This window comes from Oratosquilla oratoria, chromosome 26 (assembly GCF_046742065.1).
Source record: "Oratosquilla oratoria isolate Oo_2021 chromosome 26, ASM4674206v1, whole genome shotgun sequence".
Classification (NCBI taxonomy): domain Eukaryota; kingdom Metazoa; phylum Arthropoda; class Malacostraca; order Stomatopoda; family Squillidae; genus Oratosquilla; species Oratosquilla oratoria.
Window position 1 is genome coordinate 21436592 of NC_134802.1, and position 21996 is coordinate 21458587.

A 21996-nucleotide genomic window follows, 5' to 3' on the forward strand; every position below is an offset into this window, starting at 1 on the left:
CACAAAGGTCATCAGCATCAATCACTTCTCAGAGAAGTTCTCCTGCATCTAGAATACCATGGAGGAGTTCATCTACAGCAAGTAATACTTCCCAAAGGGGATCACCTTCACCAAGTATTACCTCACAGAGAAGTCCACTCACTGTATTTTCACAAAGATCATTTGATGCTCATGCAGAAATGGCACAAGACTTATCCAGCAGCCGGAGAACTTCAGCCCCAGCTGAAGAATACATTGACCCAGTCCTGTCTGCTGCTATTGCCTGGGAAGAGAGTCCAGCAAGTGATGACATGAAGCGTTCTGCTGTTGCTGCTCAAGGATCTCAAAGGTCTCGTGCTAGATTTGGTAGTTTAGACTACACACTGCAAGGGTATGGTGATCCAGAAAGAAGGCGAAAGGCAGAAGCTCCTGATGCAAGATTATATGGAAGATCATTTTCTGTGGGAAGGATCACCACCCAGTGCTCAAACACTCAAGGTGTTGACGGACCAGAGGGGGGTTCAAGAAGTTTGGAGACAAGTAGACACTCAAGTGTTAGCAGTGAGAAGAGTTTTGCTCCCTTCCGGAAGCTTCCAGCAAGGTTTGCACTTATAGATGAAAATGATTTTGATGGCAGTAGTTTGAAGACTAAAGAATTTCAAGTAATAAATCTGTGCTTGGTCTTGAAGACTTGAAGACTTTAAGAAAGCTTAAGTAATGAATGTAGTGAAATGCTAGCATTGGTGTAACTGTGGAGAGCAGTACAAAGAATTGCAGTAGAAGATTGATGAAGTTTAGAAGGGCTTATACAATTGTAATCAAGAATACTTCCATATTAATATGGTTTGATGACACAGAAATGTATTTTGCAAGTATGAACATTAGCTTATATTTGTCCACCATAGAATTAGGCAAGTTCCTTGTGTATATTACTTGAATCAATGCTAAGAATTATTTTAACTTGGCTTAACATAATTTCCTAAGAATATGTTAAGAAAATTCAACATGACTTTTCAGGTTTAACAAGATGTTAGGTACTTTTCTGTGCTAAAGTTGAATGGCAATGTGAAAAGATATATGGAGGTGATATATATATTAAAGTATACCATTTGTCTGAAACAGGGTCAGTAAGTAGGTGGTGACAGTCATGACTTTGAAAGGCTTGATTTGGTTCTTATAATCCACAGGAGCAAAGTGGAGAGCCTTCGAAAGGAGTTGGAGGAACAAGAAAATTCATACAAATCACAGGTGACAGCACAAGAACAGAAAGCCCATGAGAGCTGGGTAAGTTACCATCCACCTGTATGCCATAACCTGCTAAGTATGGTGACTAGACACAGAAAGAAATCCATACTCTTCATCTTAATCATCCCTTTCACTCTTTTATGCCCTCTGAAAAAAATTGCACCAGATTTCATCTTCACTGACATTTAAAACAAAATTTTTAGGAAATTTGGGGGTGGAAAAAAAAGGATTGAGGGCTCATAGACTTTAACTTAGTACCTGGGACACTTAGTTTAATAATTGAAATGTATTTTTTTTTTTTTTTTTTTACAGTTACTGTTTCCCATGGGAAAATGGGCAACAAGGAAAATATTCTATTATATATCTTGCAGGACCAATTTTGATGTTGAAAGCTTGGAAAAATAAAAGAGGGGATGATTGGTTTAGGAGGAGTTATAACAAACATGTAGGGCAAAGCCTTCATGTCATGTTGTCTAACATTTTCTCTTCATTTCAGTTGCAAACGAGAACAGCAGAAAGGAAGCAGGAGGAGTTGCGGCAAGAGAACAACCAGTTGCGCAACCGCTTAGCATTGATGCAGAAAGAAAGAGAGGACGTACAACAGCAGCATTCCATTATTAAACCTGTACCAAAACGTAAGTGATAATTTTATTTTATCATTCTTTTCTGAAGTCCTACAAAAGGAAGAAAGTATTTTCTGATGCTGATAGTGCTCAGTTAACTAAAGTCTTCCTTGTATAACTTTTGTCATTGGGAGCGAGTATCATCAAGAGGATTAATGAGAAAAATGGAGAAACCATGGGAAATTGAATAAATATTGAATAAACCAAATAATCTAGTCAAGTGTTTGATGTATTGGGTTGGCTGTGGTCTTGGATTCTCTGTCTGAAAGTGGATACATTTGCTTATTATTGGAGGGAAGCAGTTAAGACTTGTGTAGTTGACTGAATAGTTGTTGATTGGTCATTTCCCATGAAAGGGGAGAGGGTGTGTGTGCATATGTGCATAAGTGTGGTGTGTGTGTGTGTGTGCATGTGCATCCTGAAATGTATAAAACTTGGATGCGGTGTTTACTGCTCTCAAGTTGCCCATTCAATGAAGAAGGAATAAATATATTGAAAAAATATACATATACCAAGGGCTTTTTCCCCCTTTCAAGGGAGGTAGTCAAAGTCAAAGGCATAAATCCACTCCCACCCATTTCATCCCCACATACTCCACTCCCATTTACCTCCCCTCCCTCCATTTTTTCTTTAATCCTCCTGGATGAAGGGTCATCCCTGCATCTCGCCCACTGCCCTGGGTCAGAAGCAATACAGCAAGATGCAGCACATCCACAGCAAGGCTGCTTCATTGAATCAGTGAGCTCCCCTTTCTGTCCCCTCATGCAGAAAAAGAGAAGATGGGGAGAAATCCCTTCAGGCTGCATCAAAATGTTCACACAAACTCCCTAACACCCCACCACCTCCACCACCCGCCCACTCCCATCCATCCATCACAGCATCATCCATACATAAGCATTCTCCACTCACCCCTATCTTCTGTTTTCTCCCTTCCTCAACAGACATCCCCCTTTTTCCCAATGACCATATTACCCCATGCATCCATCTCATCCTAGGTCGCCCCCTCATGTTCACTCCTTCCACCTCTGCCTTCCACACTTTTTACTAATCTTTCCTCATTCATTCTTTCCATGTATCCAAATCGTCCCAATACTCTTTCATCAAGCCTTTCTCACAACTCCTTTTCCACCCATGCTCTCCTCCTAACTTCCTCGTTTCTCACTCCATCCTAGTAACCGCTACCATACTTCTCAGACATTTCATCTCAGACACCTAAATAATTCTCCAGATATGTAAATGGTACATACATATACATATATCAAGGTAAACCAAAAAAATAAACAGGAAATATTGAAACTATGTAGATATAGAAATGGCTGAAATTATGAACAAACATTTTAAATCTGTATTCACAAAAGAAAATATGCAAAGTGGGATGAAGGAAGGGGAGAAAGATCCCCCCCAATGAAAGATATAATTGTGACAGAAAGAAATAAGGGACCAAATAATGAACCTTGATGTCAGAAAATCACACAGCCCAGATGGAATTATGGAATTACAAATTGGATACTAAAAGAATGTATAGATGAACTAACGGACAAAATATGTAAGATAATAGATTGCTCACTCAAAGAAAGTTACTGCAAGACTGGAAAAATTTCAATATTGTGCCAATGTATAAAGGGGAAGACAAGGAATACCCAACAAACTATAGACCGGTTTCCCTTACAAGTACAATAGCTAAAATTTGTGAAAAAGTCATCAAAAGTAGATGGACTAAACATCTGGGGAAGAACAGAATACTAAATCTGAAACAATTCTGTTTTAGACAGGAAAGATCATGTGCCACAAATTTGATCTGTTTCTATTCAAAGTTAATAGAAAGGGACAGATGGTCAGACTGGTTTTCTGGACTTACAAAAGCCATTTGATAAAGTAACACAAAAAACTATTAAGAAAACTCAAAACAATAGGTGTACAAGGAAAATTATTGAAATGGATGGAAGATTTCTTGCAGGGGAGAAAAATGAGTGGTCCTCAGAAATAAATACTCTACCTGGTAAGAGATAAGTGGAGTCCCACAGGGTTTAGTATTGGCTCTGATTATGTTTGTTATATATGTAAATGACACGGATGAAGGTGTAGAATGTTACATGAACTTCTTTACAGAAAACGCAAAACTACTAAAGAAAGTATGGAAAAAGACTGTGAATCACTACAGACAGATTTAGACAAGGTCTGGGAATGAAATAAAAAATGGGAAGTGAACTTCAACATTAAGAAATATAGTATAATGGAATTTAAAAAAGTAAAAAAAGAATATCACAACAATATAAAATCGATGCAAAGGAAGTAAAGAAAGCTAGTTCTAAAGAGGATCTAGGCATAATTATCACTAAAGGCATGTCCCCAGACAAGCAGATAAACAAAATAATTGGAGAAACCTACAATTTACTAAGATCAATAAAGGTGGCTTTTAATTACTTGGATGAGGTAATGGTAAAAAAAATACTAGTCACACTGATAAGACCAAGATTGGAGTACACTGCAACACTATGGACACCCAGTACAAAAAAGAATATAAGGAAAATAGAATCCAAAGAGCAATGACAAAGATGGCCCCAACACTTTCAAAATTGACATACGAGCAAAGATTGTCTAAACTGGAACTACCAACCCTGGAACAAAGAAGAGAAAGAGGAGATCTATTGGCTATTTGCGGAATCATGAAAGGCATGACAGTCCTTGACAGAGAAGACTTATTAAAGTGGGATAAAAGGAAAACAAGGGGACATGAAAAGAAACTCAAAGGATATTTATAGAAGAGATATGGAAAAAAAAAAAAAAAAAAAAAAAAAAAACCACAGAGTAGTGGATGTCTTGAACAAAGTGGAGGAAATAATAGTGTGTGCAAACACCATACAAAAATTTAAGAACAAACTAGATGTTGTGAGATACAAAGATGGGTCACTACAAGCATAGCTTCCCTTTCTGTATAATACAACTAAGTAAATAAATTAGAATCCTTTCTTCTCTTATGTTCCATGTTTCTACCCCATACAGTGCTGTTGCCATAATCACTCCTTTATACAATCTCCTCATGGCATCCATTCCCAAATGTCTGTTTCTCGTTACACTTTTTAATCAGCCAAAACATTTACTCACTTCTTTCAATCTACATTCTACCTCCACCCCCACTCCTCCCTTTCCTGCTACATTTTCAAGTATCTAAAACTATCCATTTCCTCCAGTGTCTCTCCCTTAATGCTCACTTCCAGCCTGCTGTCACTCTCTCCCCTTGTACATCTCATCACCTTACTTTAGCCCACATTTATCTTCAGCTTCCTTCTTTCACACATCTTCTCAAACTCTGCCACTAACTTCCTCAATCCCTCCTGTGATTCTGCTACAAGCGCAGTGTCGTCAGCAAACAACAACTGGCTTATTTCCCACTTTTCTCCATTTTCTTTAACCATCTCCAACCCCTGACCCACTACCCTTGCATTCACCTCTCACACCACCCCATCCATTTATAGATTGAACAGTCAGGGTGACATAGCATCCCTGACAAAGTCCCACCTTTACCTCAAACCATTCACTCTCCATTTCTAATCCTAACACAAGCTCTACTACTCTCGTAAAAACTCTTGACTGCTCTTAACAGCTTTCCTCCTATTCCATATATCTGCAGTGCCTCCCACAGTGCCTTCCTGTCTACCCTGTCGTAAGCCTTTTCCAAATCCATAAAAGCCCAAAAAACATCCTTACCTTTTCATATAGCTCTCTCACATATGTCTTTCCACAAAAATCTGATCTACACAATCCCTTCCTCTCCTAAAACCACACTGTCCCTCACCAATTACTTCCTCTGTTCCTCTCCTAATCCTCTCAATCAAGACCCTCCCATAAGCCTTCCCAACTACACTCAACAAGCTGATCCCTCTGAAACTACTACACTCACACTTGTCCCCCTTTCCCTTGTAAAGCGGAACTATACAGGCACTCCTCCATCTCTTAAACAAACATTAAATAACCTCACCAGCTAGTCCACCATGACTAAATTATCATACATACATATACCAAGGCTTTTTCCCCCTTACAAGGGAGGTAGCCAAAAAGAAATAGGCATAAAATGATTCTCACCCATTCCATCCCTAAATACACTCCACTCCACTCCACCCTCCCGTTTATCTTAGCACCTCCTGGATGACTGGTCATCCCTGCACCTTGCCGACTGCCCTGGGTCAGAGGCAGTGTCGCAAAGCACAGCACATCCACAGCAAGGCCGCATAAAAGGAGAAGATGAGGAGAAATCCCTTCGGGATGCATCAAATTTTGCTCACACATACTACCTCACCCCCCATCCCCCCACCCATTCCACCTCATGCATCACAACATCATCCATATACAACCATTCTATATTCACCCCTATCTTCAGTCCTCTCCTGTCCTTCCTCCACAGACACTCCCCTCTTCCCCAAAGCCCCCTTCACCCCATCCGTCCATCTCATCCTAGGACGTCTCTTCATGTTCACTCCCTCCACATCTACCTTACATACATCTTTTACTAGTCTTTCTTCACTCATTCTTTCCATGTGTCCAAACTATCCTAATACTCTTTCATCAACCCTATCTACCAACTTCCTCTCCACTCCTGTTCTCCTCCTCACCTCCTCATTTCTCACTCTATCTATCCTAGTAACCCCCACCATACTTCTCAAACACCTCATCTCAAATACATTCAAACTCCTTCTCTCTTCCTCTCTTATGTTCCATGTTTCTGGCCCATACAGTGCTGTTGGCACAATCACTCCTTCATACAGTCTCCTCTTAGCATCCATTCCCAAATATCTATTCCTCATTACACTTTTCAATCCACCAAGGCATTTACTTGCTTCTTTCAATCTACATTCTACCTCCACCTCCACTCCACCTTTTCCTGCCACATTTGCACCCAAGTATCTAAAACGTCCACTTCCTCCAGTCGCTCTCCCTTAATGCTCACATCCAGTCTGCTGCCACTTTCACCCCTTGTACATCTCATCACCTTACTTTTACCCACATTTATCTTCAGTTTTCTTCTTTCACACATTCTCCCAAACTCTGTCACCAACTTCCTCAATCCCTCCTCCGATTTTGCCACAAGCGCAGTGTCGTCCGCAAACAACAGCTGGCTCACCTCCCACTTTTCTCAATTTTATTTAACCATCTTCACTCATTCTTTCCATGTGTCCAAACCATCCTAATATTCTTTCATCAACCCTCTCTCCCAAATCCTTTTTCACCCCTGTTCTCCTCCTCACCTCCTCATTTCTCACTCTATCTAGCCTAGTAACCCCCACCATACTTCTCAGACACCTCATCTCAAACACATTCAAACTCCTTCTCTCTTCTTCTCTTATGTTCCACGTTTCTGCCCCATACAGTGCTGTTGGCACAATCACTCCTTCATACAGTCTCCTCTTCGCATCCATTCCTAAATGTCTATTTCTCATTACACTCTTTAAACCACCAAGGCATTTACTCGCTTCTCTCAATCTACATTCTACCTCCACCTTCACTCCACCTTTTCCTGCTACACTTGCACCCAAGTATCTAAAACTATCCACTTCCTCCAGTCGCTCTCCCTTAATGTTCACTTCCAGTCTACTGCCACTTTCACCCCTTGTACATCTCATCACCTTACTTTTACCCACATTTATCTTTAGCTTTCTTCTATCACATACTCTCCCAAACTCTGCCACCAGCTTCCTCAATCCCTCCTCTGACCCTGCCACAAGCGCAGTGTCGTCCGCAAACAACAGCTGGCTCACCTCCCACTTTTTGGTGGGGGTTACTAGGCTAGATAGAGTGAGAAATGAGGAGGTGAGGAGGAGAACAGGGGTGAAAAAAGGATTTGGGAGAGAGGGTTGATGAAAGAATATTAGGATGGTTTGGACACATGGAAAGAATGAGTGAAGAAAGACTAGTAAAAGAGGTATGGAAGGCAGATGTGGAGGGAGTGAACATGAGGGGACGTCCTAGGATGAGGTGGATGGATGGGGTGAAGGGGGCTTTGGGGAAGAGGGGAATGTCTGTTGAGGAAGGAAGGGAGAGGACGGAAGACAGAGGTGAGTGGAGAATGGTTGTATATGGATGATGTTGTGACTGCATGAGGAGGAATGGGCGGGGGGGTGGGGGGGGTAGTATGTGTGAGTAAATTTTGACGCAGCCCGAAGGGATTTCTCCCCGTCCTCCCTTTATATGCAAAGGGGGACGGAGAGGGGGGGTCGCCGATTAAATGAAGCGGCCTTGCTGTGGATGTACTGTGTCTTGCGACACTGCTTCTGACCCAGGGCGGTGGGCAGGGTTCAGGGATGACCCGTCATCCAGATGGTGCTCAGATGAGAGGAAGGGTGGGAGGGGTGTGGAGTGTATTTAGGGATGAAATGGGTGGGAGTGTTTTTATGCCTTTCCCTTTGTGGCTACCTCCCTTGGAAGGGGGAAAAAGCCTTGGTATATGTATGTATGTATGTATTTAACCATCTCCATTCCTTGAGCCACCACCCTTGCATTTACCTCTCACACCACCCCATCCATGTACAAGTTGAACAGCCAGGGCAACATAACGCATTCCTGACGAAGTCCCACCTTTACCTCGAACCACTCGCTCTCTCCATCTCTAATCCTGACACATGCTCTACCACTCTCGTAAAAACTCTTGACAGCTCCTAGAAGCATTCCTCCTATCCCGTATATCCGCAAAACCTCCCACAGTGCCTTCCTGTCTACCCTGTCTTAAATTATCATACACATACATACATATACCAAGGCTTTTTCCCCCTTACAAGGGGGGTAGCCAAAAAGAAAAAGGCATAAAATCATTCCCACCCATTCCATCCCTGAATACACTCCACACCCCTCCACCCTCCCTCTTATAAATTATCATGATTTGGTTTAACACCATGAACTCTTGTAAGAAAATGCAGGGATGGTGCATCCTTATGAAAGACTTTTTGAACGAAGAAGCTGGTCGTGCCAGAATGAGGATGCTAGTTGTATCCTTTTTGTTGAGATTTGAAGTGTTCAGATGTCTCTTTTGGAGGATAGTTATTACATCCTCTTCATGATGCCTATTCAGAGATCTTGTTCACATACTATCAAACATTTGTACTTCTCTAAGGAAAAACCCACAACTAAAAGTGGGATAATTTTTACACTGTGTCATCTACAAATTATTTCTAAAGATCTGTGAGCTTTCATCAGCTGAATGAAATTATAAGGTTTTAATTATAATAAAGTCTGTCAGATAGCCATCAGGCAGTAATGGATTAAGGATTTGAGGTGGGAGTTACCTGAAATGAAGAAAAGTGAATAGGTAAGGTCATCTTTGATGTATCAAGCAGTATGATAGAGCTAGGTAGACCTGCTTCCCTTTTTATGTGAGAGAAGTTAGTAGGTATCCTCTTCAGTTTGCTGTTGTCCCTTTTGTTTAATGTACTAGTTTGAGGTGGCGTACCTACACTAATAAAAGTTTTTTTTTCCCCCTTTATAAGGGGATGGTTTGAGGTTATAAGAAAATGTTTGAACCCATGGAGTGATAATTGTAGTAAAATATTGCCTATAATGTCAACAAGATGGAGCACCTGTAGTCTCTACTCTCCATCAGAGGTCCAAATATCCTTCCAATTATGTTGAATGCAAGAGATGTTAGATACAGGGTGAGTGTTGAATGTGGTGAGCTGAATTCAGTGAATTTTGTCCAGATGGCTCTGTAGTTGTTGAATATTGATACCTATGTAGATCCACATGATGCATGTGGAGGTTATGAGAGGTATGTGGTCTGATGTAAGGCCTAAGTTGGGTCAAAAGTGTGTTGGTAGTAAGATTTATGTGCAGAATGTTTATTGATATTTGCTTGGTGTGTGTGCACACATACACACGTGCTGATCTGGATTGATAAGAATGCAGAGTGAATCAAGTGGTGTGGAATGCTTCACTGTGTGATAATGTGGGTGTACCAGCCTTTAGCATTGAAGTTGTTTTGAATGGTATTTTAAAAGGTCACCATTGTAGTTGTTTGAGGTGAGTAGTGCATGAGAATTGATAGTGAATGTTCAGGAGGGACGTGTATACAGTCAAAACCATTAATGTAGTCATTTTTATATTTTGTAGATATATTTAATTTAATTTATTGGTTTAGTTGCTGCTATTGTAAGCGTTTCATACTGTAGTTTGGCTTGTCCTCCACAGGTGTAGATGCCAACGGGACCCTCTCGTCCCCAGGTCCTGCTATGAATGGTCCCAATGAAGATTCAGGCCCTCTTCCCCTCCCACGGGACTTAGACTCCCCACCCATGCCTCCCCACCCATTACACCCACCACCTCATCCAATGCTTCCCCATCCTATGTTTCCAGGGGGTCTCCCTCCTCCCCATCAGCCAGGAATGCCACCACCCCTCCCCCCATTCCTCCCAGGGGAACCTCCTTTTATGGGGCACCTTCCACCTCCTCCCCCTTCAGATCGACGACCACCCCCAGCTGGGGGAATGGCATCTCCACCCTTTGGCAGGTCCACTTCCCCTCCATATGATTACCGTAGATCCCCCCCTATATACGAGCGACGTAGTGACCGCTTTTCCCCCAGTAGTGATCGCTCACACATGTCAGATCGCCGCTTCACCCCTCCTCCTTACCGCCGCCGCCCATCTCCTGACCATCATTCAGACCCTCGTATGAGGTCACCAGGAAGGAGATCAGATCGCATTAGGTCGCCAGACCACAGGTCAGATCGAATGAGATCGCCTGACAGAAGGTCGGATCGAAGTAGAAGGTCTCCAGCTAGATGTTCCCCTGATAGAATAGATAGAAGATCTCCTGATAGAAGGTCGAACAGGAGATCACCAGACCGGAGGTCTAACAGATCCCCAGATGGTTACCCAAGAGCAAGGTCACCAGGGAGGAGGTACTATGATGAAAGTGATTACAACCATGATGACCACCGGCCTAGACCACACTCTGGCAAAGGTAAGACTGGGTTTAAAGGAATATAGAATTTATGGCTCTAGCCAAGATTTTAAAAATTTTTATCTGTGTTTTCATGGGTTATTATCCATGCATTTCCCAGGTTAGTGTTAGAAAAATTAATCCTGTCTTTTCAGCAAAGAAAAAGATGGCCAATGGTGTGGCACCAGTAGTAACGTTCAAGGTACATTTTGATATTGATTTAATTTTGTTTTTCTTTGTCTTTGTCTTGCATGCTACACATAACCCAGGGCGTTCAAGCTTCAATAAGCTGCGCAACTTCTGGGAAAGTATGGAGTCTGGCAAGACACTAGACACTGTCAGTGATGATCAGGTGGACCCTCATGCGAGTCCTTGAACTATGAGAAGATTCCTTTTCTGGTGCATATGAAATAGTTGCTCTGTATTGTACATTTCCAGTTTCCTTTTTATCATAATTGCTCTGCAGTATATCCTAATGACTGGGTCATTACTTGTACAAGTATCATTTGAAATTTATATGATTGTATTTAGTAATGAAAACATCCTTAGTAGTATATTGAAGGGAGTTTTGGCTCTATCAGAAACATTGTTATTAGAAATAATATCTCCTGTTTATGCAGTTGTACTCAAGTTGGTGAAGGGCTTTCTTGATATTCTTTTAACTGGTTGAGGTCTTTCTTCAATTAATTTCAAATTAACTAAATTTGAAGCTATAGATTAATTGATAGTACAGCAGGATAGGATTGATAATACAACTTCATAAAGGCTTTGTTTCATGAGGTAGTGGAAAATATATCAAGCACTTAACTGTCCTCTGATAGCATTGTTCTTTGGATTTTATGACTAGGGACAGAAACAAAATCGCAATACATTTCAAGAAATCTTGATAAAGATTGGGAAATTCTTGTACTTCAGGACTAAATTTCCCAGAAATTAGTGTCAAATGCTTTAATTTTATTGGAGCCACAGCAATCCCTTGCTATTCACGGGGGTTACGTTTCTGATATCCCCGCAAATGGCCAAATCTGCGAATACTCTTTTATATAGATATATTCCACGAATGTGCTGGTATTTGCTCCTTTTTATTTTTCTCTTTATTATTGACATTATTATTATAACATTGTTTAAGATGTAGTGCACTAAAGAAAAAAACCGAAAACACCAAAATAAACTTTATTTTCACCACATCTGGAGTCAATCACAAAAATATATAACAACATGTATGTGAATATGTTTTACTTAGTACTTGCCAGATGTTGATGGCTGTGGCTGTGTAAGGGTGCCAAGTTGCTTCTTGGAGAAATACATGGATATTGGAAGCTGTTCCCTTTCACGCTTCAGCTCTTCATAATTTCATTGTAGGGAGCAAATACAGCTTCAAACCCATTCTTCATTTTTATAGCCCTGTCAAGGGATGGGTCATAAGACATGATGAGGGAGATGGTGTTCATGTTTGTGTTTCTCCTAATTTGTTCAGCATCCACACTTGCATTGCAGCCACGTGATCAGTCGATGCAGACTCACCCGTTATTCTCAGGTTGTGGAGTGCGAATCTTTTCTTAAAAATTTCAAACCATCCCTTGCTGGCTACAAAAGGTTGTTTTTTTCCACATTTCTTACTGAAATATTCATACATTTTCTTAGCCTTCTCACTGATGAGAATTGTTTCTAATGGAATATGTCAGCTGTTTAGATCTTCAAACCAGACAAGCAACTTTTCCATTTTTATCATGGCAATATTGTGCACATGCGGAGAAAATTTTGCTGAGATTGGAGCACGTGTAGCCACTGCTTGTCTAATGTCTTTCTCATTTTTCTTCATGTAATGCAGTGTGGACTCGTTAATACTGTAAGCACAGCCACACGCTGTGAAACTCATGCCATTTCGGAGTTTGTCCAAAATCACAATTTTTTTTGTTAATGTCAACACTTTTCGAGCTCTCCTGGACACTTTGCCATCTTTTCTATTAATATTTGTCTTTGCTGAGGCTGAACTATGTCCAGGAGTCATGGCGAGAGTGCGTGAGCAAGTGGTATCACCACAGGCATGTGTGAACAGACCGAAAGACACACGTGGAGTGCGGTAGAAGTAACGTCATATGTTCGGAGACACGTGTGGAGTGAGGTGATGGTGGTGCTATACTGTACGAGTAGCAGAAATATTTCGTACTGCAGTATATATTTTTTTTTCATAATTTTTTCTTGAAATATCTGCAAATAATAAAACCATGAAAAACAAGGGATTGCTGCATTAATATTAATCCAAAGCCAAAGTGTGTACATGGAGGTATATATACAGGGTCAGACAGCCAGACCTGGTTTACTTCCCAACTGGTTCAGTATATAGGACGCCTCTCTCATCCAGTAAAAAAGTTCAACTCATCAGCTCTGTAAATTTTTTTGAGTGTATGAGGAGGAGAGGGGTTTTATCATGCAATGAAGTAGTGGGGGTAAACCATCTCAGACTGTTGTGTTCTTATATGGAAGTGCTTTGCTCTGTTGCCTTGGACCCAAGCAGTGTGGTGGCGGACAGTGATCTTCATGTACGAGGTGCTGAGATAGGAGGGATGTTCAGTGAGTTTTGATGTGTATGAAGTGGGTATGTTCTTTGATTTGACTGCCCCCCTTAAGGGGAAAAGGGCCTTATAAAAGGGGTTGTAGAGCCAAAGGACACATTCACTTCATTCTCAATAACACCCATTTAATGTATCTTCCATCTCAGCACTTCATGGATAAAGGGTCGTCCCCGTCTCTCACCACATTGCTCAGAATGAAAGCAATGTAGCAAGACATAGTTCTTCCACAGCAGGTCCCAACAGCCATAGTTAGTTTGTGCCACCTCTTCAGTGTATGGCAACCCCTCTCCCATTTCCCCTTATAAGGTCATGGCCGAGTTAAAACTCCTACATTGTTAACAAATGAAACTCGTTCAGCCACCCTTCACGTCAGAATACAATAGGGATAAGGTGTTGTTGCCACCCTTGCCAAAGTAGAAATGCCAGAGCTTGGAAGAGTTGAAGTTTTCCTTTTAATTGTTGAATAATGTTTTGATTTAGTGCATTGTCTGGTGGCGTAGACTGACTCTACCCGAATGTATTTGTAGCATTTCATGTTTATTCTAACCAGTGAACCGATTTTTATGGTGAACTTTAATATGTTTTTTCTGGTGAAGTTAATCTGATTAATATTCTTTTATGGTGAAGTCATTATTATTATTTTTTTTTTTTTTCAATGGTGAAATTAGCATTCATTAATGGTGAAATTAATCTTATTAACATTTCTTGAATGGTGAAGGTGGAGGATTTGATTTATGTATTTGTGTGGATGTGCATTTGTTTTCATTTGTTTTCATCTGCCAGCCTTTTTTTTTTTTTTTTTCAGTATTATTCTCCTGTCTTCCTCTTCCTGGATTGCCAAATGTCTTAAGCCCAACACTTATGACTTTTTCTCAGTCACTGCCGTGTAGAAATCTCTCCATATATTTTTCTTGTTCTTACATTAAAAGAGCACATGTTATGTGTCTCACGAATGTTGACATTGTTCTAGAATTTCCCATAGAGTATGATTTGTACAATTGGCATATGATGCAATAGATATTTATGTATACTTTCAACAAGATTTACCTTTTCAAACATAAGTAAGTTTGTGGTCATAAGGTATTGTTTTCTTGGGTGCATAATTTAGCTAACTTTCAATGAAGATATCATAAATCTTCATGTGATTTATGAAGCATGATCAATTATTGATAATTGATACATTTAGATCACTTGTTTCATATGTGGCTGAGTGAACCAGAGCTGTTTTACATGGGTACTTTAAAATATCTGTCACGTGCAGTTTCTCTCCATCCCTCTCTTCCTTCTGCCCTCCCTCTCTCCCTCTCCTTTTTCCCTCCCTCTCTCTTTCTCTCTTCCTCTCTCCCTCTCCTTTTTCCCTCCCTCTCTCTTTCTCTCTTCCTCCCTCTCTCTCTTTCCTTCTACCTCCCTCCCTCTCTTTCCTTCTTCCTCCCTCCCTCTCTCTTTCCCTCTTCCTCCCTCCCTCTCTCTTTCCCTCTTCCTCCCTCCCTCTCTCTTTCCCTCTTCCTCCCTCCCTCTCTCTTTCCCTCTTCCTCCCTCCCTCTCTCCCTCTCTCTTTCCCTCTTCCTCCCTCCCTCTCTCTTTCCCTCTTCCTCCCTCCCTCTCTCTTTCCCTCTTCCTCCCTCCCTCTCTCTTTCCCTCTTCCTCCCTCCCTCTCTCTTTCCCTCTTCCTCCCTCCCTCTCTCTTTCCCTGTTCCTCCCTCCCTCTCTCTTTCGCTCTTTCCCTGTTCCTCCCTCCCTCTCTCTTTCCCTCTTTCTCCCTCCCTCTCTCTCTCCCTCTTTCTCCCTCCCTCGCTCTTTCCCTCTTTCTCCCTCCCTCGCTCTTTCCCTCTTCCTCTCCCTCCCTCCCTCTTCCTCTCCATCCCTCCCTCTCCCTCCCTCCCTCCCTCCCTCCCTCCCTCCCCCTCACTCTTCCTCTCCCTCCCCCTCACTCTTCCTCTCCCTCCCCCTCCCTCCCTCTCCCTCCCTTCCTCTCCCTCCCTTCCTCTCCCTCTCCCTCCCTTCCTCTCCCTCTCCCTCCCTTCCTCTCCCTCTCCCTCCCTTCCTCTCCCTCTCCCTCCCTTCCTCTCCCTCTCCCTCCCTTCCTCTCCCTCTCCCTCCCTTCCTCTCCCTCTCCCTCTCTCCCCCCTCTCTCTCTCTCCCCCTCTCTCTCTCCCCCTCTCTCTCTCCCCCCTCTCTCTCTCCCCCCTCTCTCTCTCTCCCCTCTCTCTCTCTCTCTCTCTCTCTCTCTCTCTCTCTCTCTCTCTCTCTCTCTCTCTCTCTCTCTCTCTCTCTCTCTCTCTCTCTCTCCCTCTCTCTCTCTCTTCCCCTCCATATCTCTCTCTCTCTCTCTCTCTCTCTCTCTCTCTCTCTCTCATTCTTTCTATCTCTTTTTCTCTCATTCTCTCTCTCTCATTATCTCTTTTGCTCTCACTTTCTATTTCCCTATCACTCTTTATCTTTCTTGCTATCTTTTCTCTCTATCTCTCTCTCTCTCTCCTCTCTCTCTTGCTCTCTTTTGCTTTCTCTCTTCCTTTCCTTTCCTCCTTCTCCCCTATCCCTGTGAAGAGGCTGGGCCCAAGATATTTATAATCTATCTATATATCAATGGAGAAGATGGGGAGAAATCCCTTCAGGGTGTATCAAAATATCATCCATACTTAACCATTCTCCACTCACCTTTAACAGCCTTCACCCTCCCCAATAAACTTGACAGTATTTCCTCGAGTTTTTCACATGAGGAGAACTGAAAACCAGAAGCTGCTCTCCTCTTCTGACTACTGATATAGAACAACCCCACACAGAGAAGTCGTATGTTTCTTCCCAGATAAATCTCTGTGAGGGCCAGGGAATTGTTCCCAGCCACTGCGAGGCAGTAGTTTTTCAGTTTAAGCTCAAAGCAACACTATCATTCTATAGTACAATCTCTTCAGCATGTACATTTCTTCATTCCATTATGTAAGATTTGTCTTAATGTATACTTTTCATGATGTACTTCAATCTGACGACCATATTTTCAAACCTTGTCCATTTTACTTTGTCTTGTTCTTATTTTTCCGTTTACTCCTTCCCATTTGCTTTGCCTCAGCCTCCTCATATTCCTTCCTCCCTCTTTTTTCTTGTCCCCTCCTCCACATCTTCTCCCTTTCCTCACTCACAACTGTTCTTTTTCTTCCTATTCTTTTGCTTTCTTCTCCTAATTTTCCCCATCTATTCTTCCTTTCCATCAGTCTTCTTATTCTTCCTTTTTCCTATTCTTCCTCCTCCCACCTTTTCTTCATCCTTTTCCTCCTCGTCTTCATCCTGTGTAATATTGCTCATAGGGATGGAAACATTTGTGAATTTTTCTCTTACACTTTCTCTCCCTTTTCTTTTTTTTTTGAACAAAACAAACTTCTTTGTTGTTCACTTTTTTCCCCCAGCTACATACAATGTCACCTAATACTAATTAAAAAAGGCTGGTAGCTGGAAATAATGTGAATGTGTGTTTATGACACGATTAAGAATAAGTGGAATAATACTTGACATAGTAATGAAGTAACTATTCTTTGCACTTAACATTAACCACTAAAAAAATTGTCTTCATTGATTGAATAAAGACCTGTTGTGTGTGTCTTATGTTAAGGTGACTATTTTTCAGGAGCTTTTGTGCACTGTAATGTTGTTGTCTCTCATAGGTACAAAAACTTCCACACCCCTAGGCCCCAACGACCGCTGAACCAGAAACGGGTACGAGCTGCTTCTTGCCTTCGCCAGTGCTGCCTCGACTACAGCCATGATCCCGTTGTTCTCGGCATCTCATCCACAACTACGATCCCATGTGTGTGTGTGTATATATATATGATATATATGTATATATAAATATATATATATATATGTATATATGTATATATATATATGTATATATATATATATGTATATATATGTATATATATATTATATATGTATGTATATACTTTTTTTTTTTTTTTTTTTTTTTTATCTCTCCATTGTGACTTCAGGGATGAAGAGACTAGTGCTACTGCCAGTTAACCACTTGCAAAGTGCAAAGCAAGGGCAGACCGGGGGATGTATGTCACACTGGTTGCCTTTCAAGGCATTTACTGACAAAAGTAAAAAATAAAGAACAGTCAAAGAAAACTGTACTTAGGGCAAAAGTTCAGTGGAACTAGAGAAATCTGTGAAATACTTGTCAGTGCTAGCATTTTTGGTGGAGCTATGACAACCTTAGTATTAGCATTCATTCCAACAATTATTTTTATTTCAAGCTTTTTTTTTTATTTCTTTTTAATTTTTTAAAAATTTTCATTGCCTATTAGGACATGGTGGATGAGTGTACCTGTCCTACATTTGCTAAGGCGTCAGGTGCTTGGGGGTGTACAATATTAGTTAGGGTTTCATCCATATGTTGTAAAAGGTTATGTCACCTGGTGAAATTTTTGTGATAGGAAGAGTAATAGATATAAAACTGGTATGGAAGATGTATTGATACAAAAATTTTTACTTGTCTGCTGTACATGACTTCCATCACCAGTGATGCTATTCCAAGGTAAAAGGTTGATCCACTCTCTCATTGTGATACAAAGACAAAGGAGCCAGATGCTCCGTCTTTGACCAGATGGGTGGTTTTTTACATTGGCACTATTCTCTACCCTGTCATACCTACCAGCTCATGGAATGCTGTCCACTCCCATTCCCTCCTCCTTTCCAGTACCCCCTCCTTTTATTTTCATAATATTGGAAAAAAGTCAGTATCATTGTCCAGACTCCTTTACTCTGCCCCCACTAACCTACAATAAAATAAATTCTATCTCTTATTGCCACTCCACCCAATTCTCTTATTGATTTCTTTTTAAGTTCTTCTGAACAGCCTCAATAAATTACTATTGTTTCCTTTCCTGTGCATATACATGTGATTGTATGCTTAAGCAGATGGATGGGTGAGCTACATTTGTACAGTGTTATCTTTATATCTGAAACCATCTTTCCAACTATTTAATTTATGTATCAGTAGCCAAATGAGAATAAACATTTGTATTGGCTGTGGATTTTCCTTTCAGAATTCTTCCCCAACACCCAACCTGTACAATATTCACTTGTGCATGTGGTGGTCCTGCTAGATGGACAGCAAAGCTGCCAATTTTAAAAAGTTTTTGATTCTCGCATCTCCATTAGGAGGTGAACCCAGAGGGGCTGACAGTCTCCAGATTCCAAGATCTCTCTATCAACTTCAACTGTATTTCTTAGACCTTTTGACACACTCAAAGCTGACAACCAGCATATGTTTCCCTTCCCCTATCACTTTTGGCCAGTGACATGGAAATGGTGCCATACTAATACAACAGAAAACAGTCCAAAGTTTCTTCAAGAAGAGATTTGTGGGTGGACCTGAGGTCCATTTCCAGCCACTGCGGGGCTGTAAGTTTCCCATTTAGTGAAACTTATGGGAACAGTTATATTAAATTCACTCATGAAAGGATTACAAAGGAAGAGCATGCCAACAGGAGACCTTTTGCTCCATAACTAGCTCATATGCAGAAAAAAGTAGGTAAATTTATAAAATAGAAAATGACAAATAAAATAATAAATGGAAAAATAACTAATTTATGATAAAGATAAACATAATAAGTAAATAAATACATAAGATAAATGGCAGGCATTACAGCATATGGATTAGGTGCTTATCTAAAGGAATCTTAAAACTTTGAACTATACTACATCGCACTGCCTCTGCAGAAAGTTTATTCCATTCATTTACTACGTGGTTGGTGAAACTGTTTTTAGCCACTTTAAAATTAAATCTGAGTTTGAGACCATTATTTCTTGTTTGATTCACATTCAGTGTGAAAATTTTGTCACATTTGATGTCATTTCCTTTTAGAATCTTAAGGACTTGTATCAAATCACCCCTGAGCTTACACTTTTTAAGGGAAAATAGATTCGTATGTTTTAGTCAATTTTCATATTTATTTCTGACATTTAGAATTGGTTTTGTGGCTTGCCATTGTAATTTTTCTAATGTCAGTGTCTGTGATGAGAATCAGTGACCATATGGAAACAGCATACAGTAGGCCCTCAACATTTGCAAGAGTTAGGGTATCAAGAACCTTGTGAAAATTTAAAATTCGCAAATGTTTGGTGTGCATATTACATAATAAGGTTTCCTTTACCTAGTATTGGGTTTTCTTTACCTAACAATAATGTCTCCTTAATCAAATAAACCTAATAACTCTTAAAATCCCCAAAACAGTATGAAATATTCCACATGTTATGGCTTAATAACGTAATGAATACATACATACATATACCAAGGCCTTTTCCCCCTTCCAAGGGAGGTAGCCAAAAAGGGAAAGGCATAAAAACACTCCCACCCATTTCATCCCTAAATACACTCCACACCCCTCCCACCCTCCCTCTCATCTGAGCAGCACCTGTAGAAAAACAAAACTCCACTGGCGCACTATTACTTGTGATGATGGTAAGTTGTCCATGCAGTTGCTGATGATGAATAACTGGATGAGATGATGTGGGGTGTAACTGTATGACACGAGACTAATGCCTGGGTTGAGGTTCAGGTGGGACAATGGGGGTAGCAGCAGGTTTCCTTGTAAAATACATTGTGATTGGCAACTGAGACTGTTTCCTCTGTCTTAAAAAAAAGTCTTGTAAGGAGCAATGCTCTTATCAGTATTGCTCATCACCTTCAATGCTCTCGCCATTGATGGATCTATGTCACATGATAATTGTTTGAGTTGTGCTGTCATCCTCTGCTTCCCCCAGCTTTTCAAGAGAGAGCTTGAGGGTGATCAGCCTCGGCAATACTATCTTCCACTTCATCCTCACTGTCTGACTGCATAATCTCTAACAGTTGATCATCATTTAAGGCTATGGCATGTTCATCAACTAGTTCCCTCACCTCATACTCCTGCATGTCTTTGACCCCTTTACCACCAACTAGCTAGCTAGCTCCACCGTCTTCTCTACAGCATCATTAACCTCCTCCTGAGGACCAAAACCTGTGAAATCATACACACACTCCGGCCACAGTGCCCTCCAACAACCACTGACTGTCTGAGGGTGCAAATCCTTAAGGCACTCCTGCACAATTGGGAGGCAGTCGGCAATAGGGAATTTTTTCTAATATTGAATGGCACTCAAGTCAGGGTTTGCATCCAATGCAGTGTTAAGCTTCTGCATGCATCTGTGTGTGTAATATGCTTTGAAGGCAGCTATCACACCCTGATCAAGAGGCTGTATGAAGGAGGTTGTGTTTGGCACAAAGCATTAATGTGCATTGGTTCTTAACAGCTTTGAACTATGGCGCACTCTTCTCTTCTTTGGCAACAAAGTTCTTGGTAGGCATTTTCTTCCAAAAGAGGCCTGTTTCATCCATATTCCATACCTGCTCAGGCCTGTATCTCTTATCTTCAATAATTTTCTTCAGAGTGCCAGGGTATACAGCTGCCAAAATGTGATCTGCTGAACCTGATTCCCTGCATATTTGCAAGGAGAACTGCCTCTTGAATCTGTAAAACCATCCTTTACTTGCCAAAAATTCAGACTGGGTGGTGGCAGGATGGTCTAGTTCTGCACTGGTGCTAGCCTCTGCACTGGTGCTAACCTCCGCACTGGTGCTAACCTCCGCACTGGTGCTAACCTCCGCACTGGTGCTAACCTCCGCACATGTGCTAGCTTTATAACTTGTTACTCTGTTATACAATGCTTTGCCTCTTTGCATGTATCACATTGCTATCAATTGGATTATCTTTTTTGTTCTGGCCTGTTAATGACACACATAAAGCAGATTCCATCTTAGATATAGAACTGCTTCTTACCTGCAACACTTGCTTAGTGGAAGGAGCAGCAGTAAATGCCAGTGCTGCTCTTATGTTCACCTCATTTTTCTTTATTCAACACCCTGTGCTCTCATTTACATTAAGTAGCTTCCCAACAGCAGAATTGTTCATATTACCCTCCCTACACTTGTCTAACTTCACCTTCTCCAAATTCATCACTTTCTTTAATCTTTTTGGAATATACTTGTCATGAAAGGTTGCTGCTTGCTTGGGGACCATAGTTCACCACACACGTGTGAACTGATCCTGAGGCAATTTGGATTCGGACAAGGAAGATCATGTACCACCAATTTAATTTGTTTCTATTCAAGATTGATAGATATATTGCAGGAAAGGGATGGCTGGGCAGACTGTGCATTCCTGGACCTACAAAAGGCATTTGATAAGGTACCACACGGAAAATTACTATTTAAACTGGAAACAATAGGAGGCATACATGGAAAACTATTGAATTGGATGGAGGACTTCCTACATGGAAGAAAAATGAGTGGTGCTCAGAGACAAATATTCAAAATGGGAAGAAATAAGTAGTGGCATCCCACAGGGGTCAGTACTAGCTCTGATAATGTTTGCTATATATGTAAATGACATGGATGAGGGCATTGAAAGTTACATGAACTGCTTTGCAGATGACACAAAATTATTAAAGAGAATAAACTCTGAAATAGACTGTGACTCATTGCAGAAGGATCTGAACAAAGTCTCAGAGTGGAGCAAGAGATGGGAAGTAGAATTCAACATCAAGAAGTGCAGTATAATTGAATTTGGAAAAAGCAAGAAGAGAATAACAGGACAGTATAAAATTGATGGGAA

At 41.0% G+C, this 21996-nt stretch overlaps 1 protein-coding gene across 9 annotated transcripts in view; it reads left to right on the top strand.

Moving 5' to 3' along the window:
• Window positions 1–18589, top strand: part of Tango1 (transport and golgi organization 1) — a 149933-nt gene extending 131344 nt beyond the window's left edge. For 4 of the 9 annotated variants that reach the window (XM_076209402.1, XM_076209396.1, XM_076209399.1 and 1 more), the window contains 5 exons: window positions 1167–1263; window positions 1721–1859; window positions 10020–10793; window positions 10928–10974; window positions 17029–18369. In XM_076209402.1, the coding sequence (XP_076065517.1) occupies window positions 1167–1263; window positions 1721–1859; window positions 10020–10793; window positions 10928–10974; window positions 17029–17106 (1135 nt within the window). In that variant the 3' untranslated portion in view covers window positions 17107–18369. Of the gene's footprint in view, window positions 1–1166; window positions 1264–1720; window positions 1860–10019; window positions 10794–10927; window positions 10975–11041; window positions 11172–17004; window positions 18370–18502 lie in introns of those variants that run through there. The other 5 variants (XM_076209398.1, XM_076209401.1, XM_076209405.1 and 2 more) reach the window with 5 other exon arrangements.
• Window positions 18590–21996: the final 3407 nt, after the last annotated feature.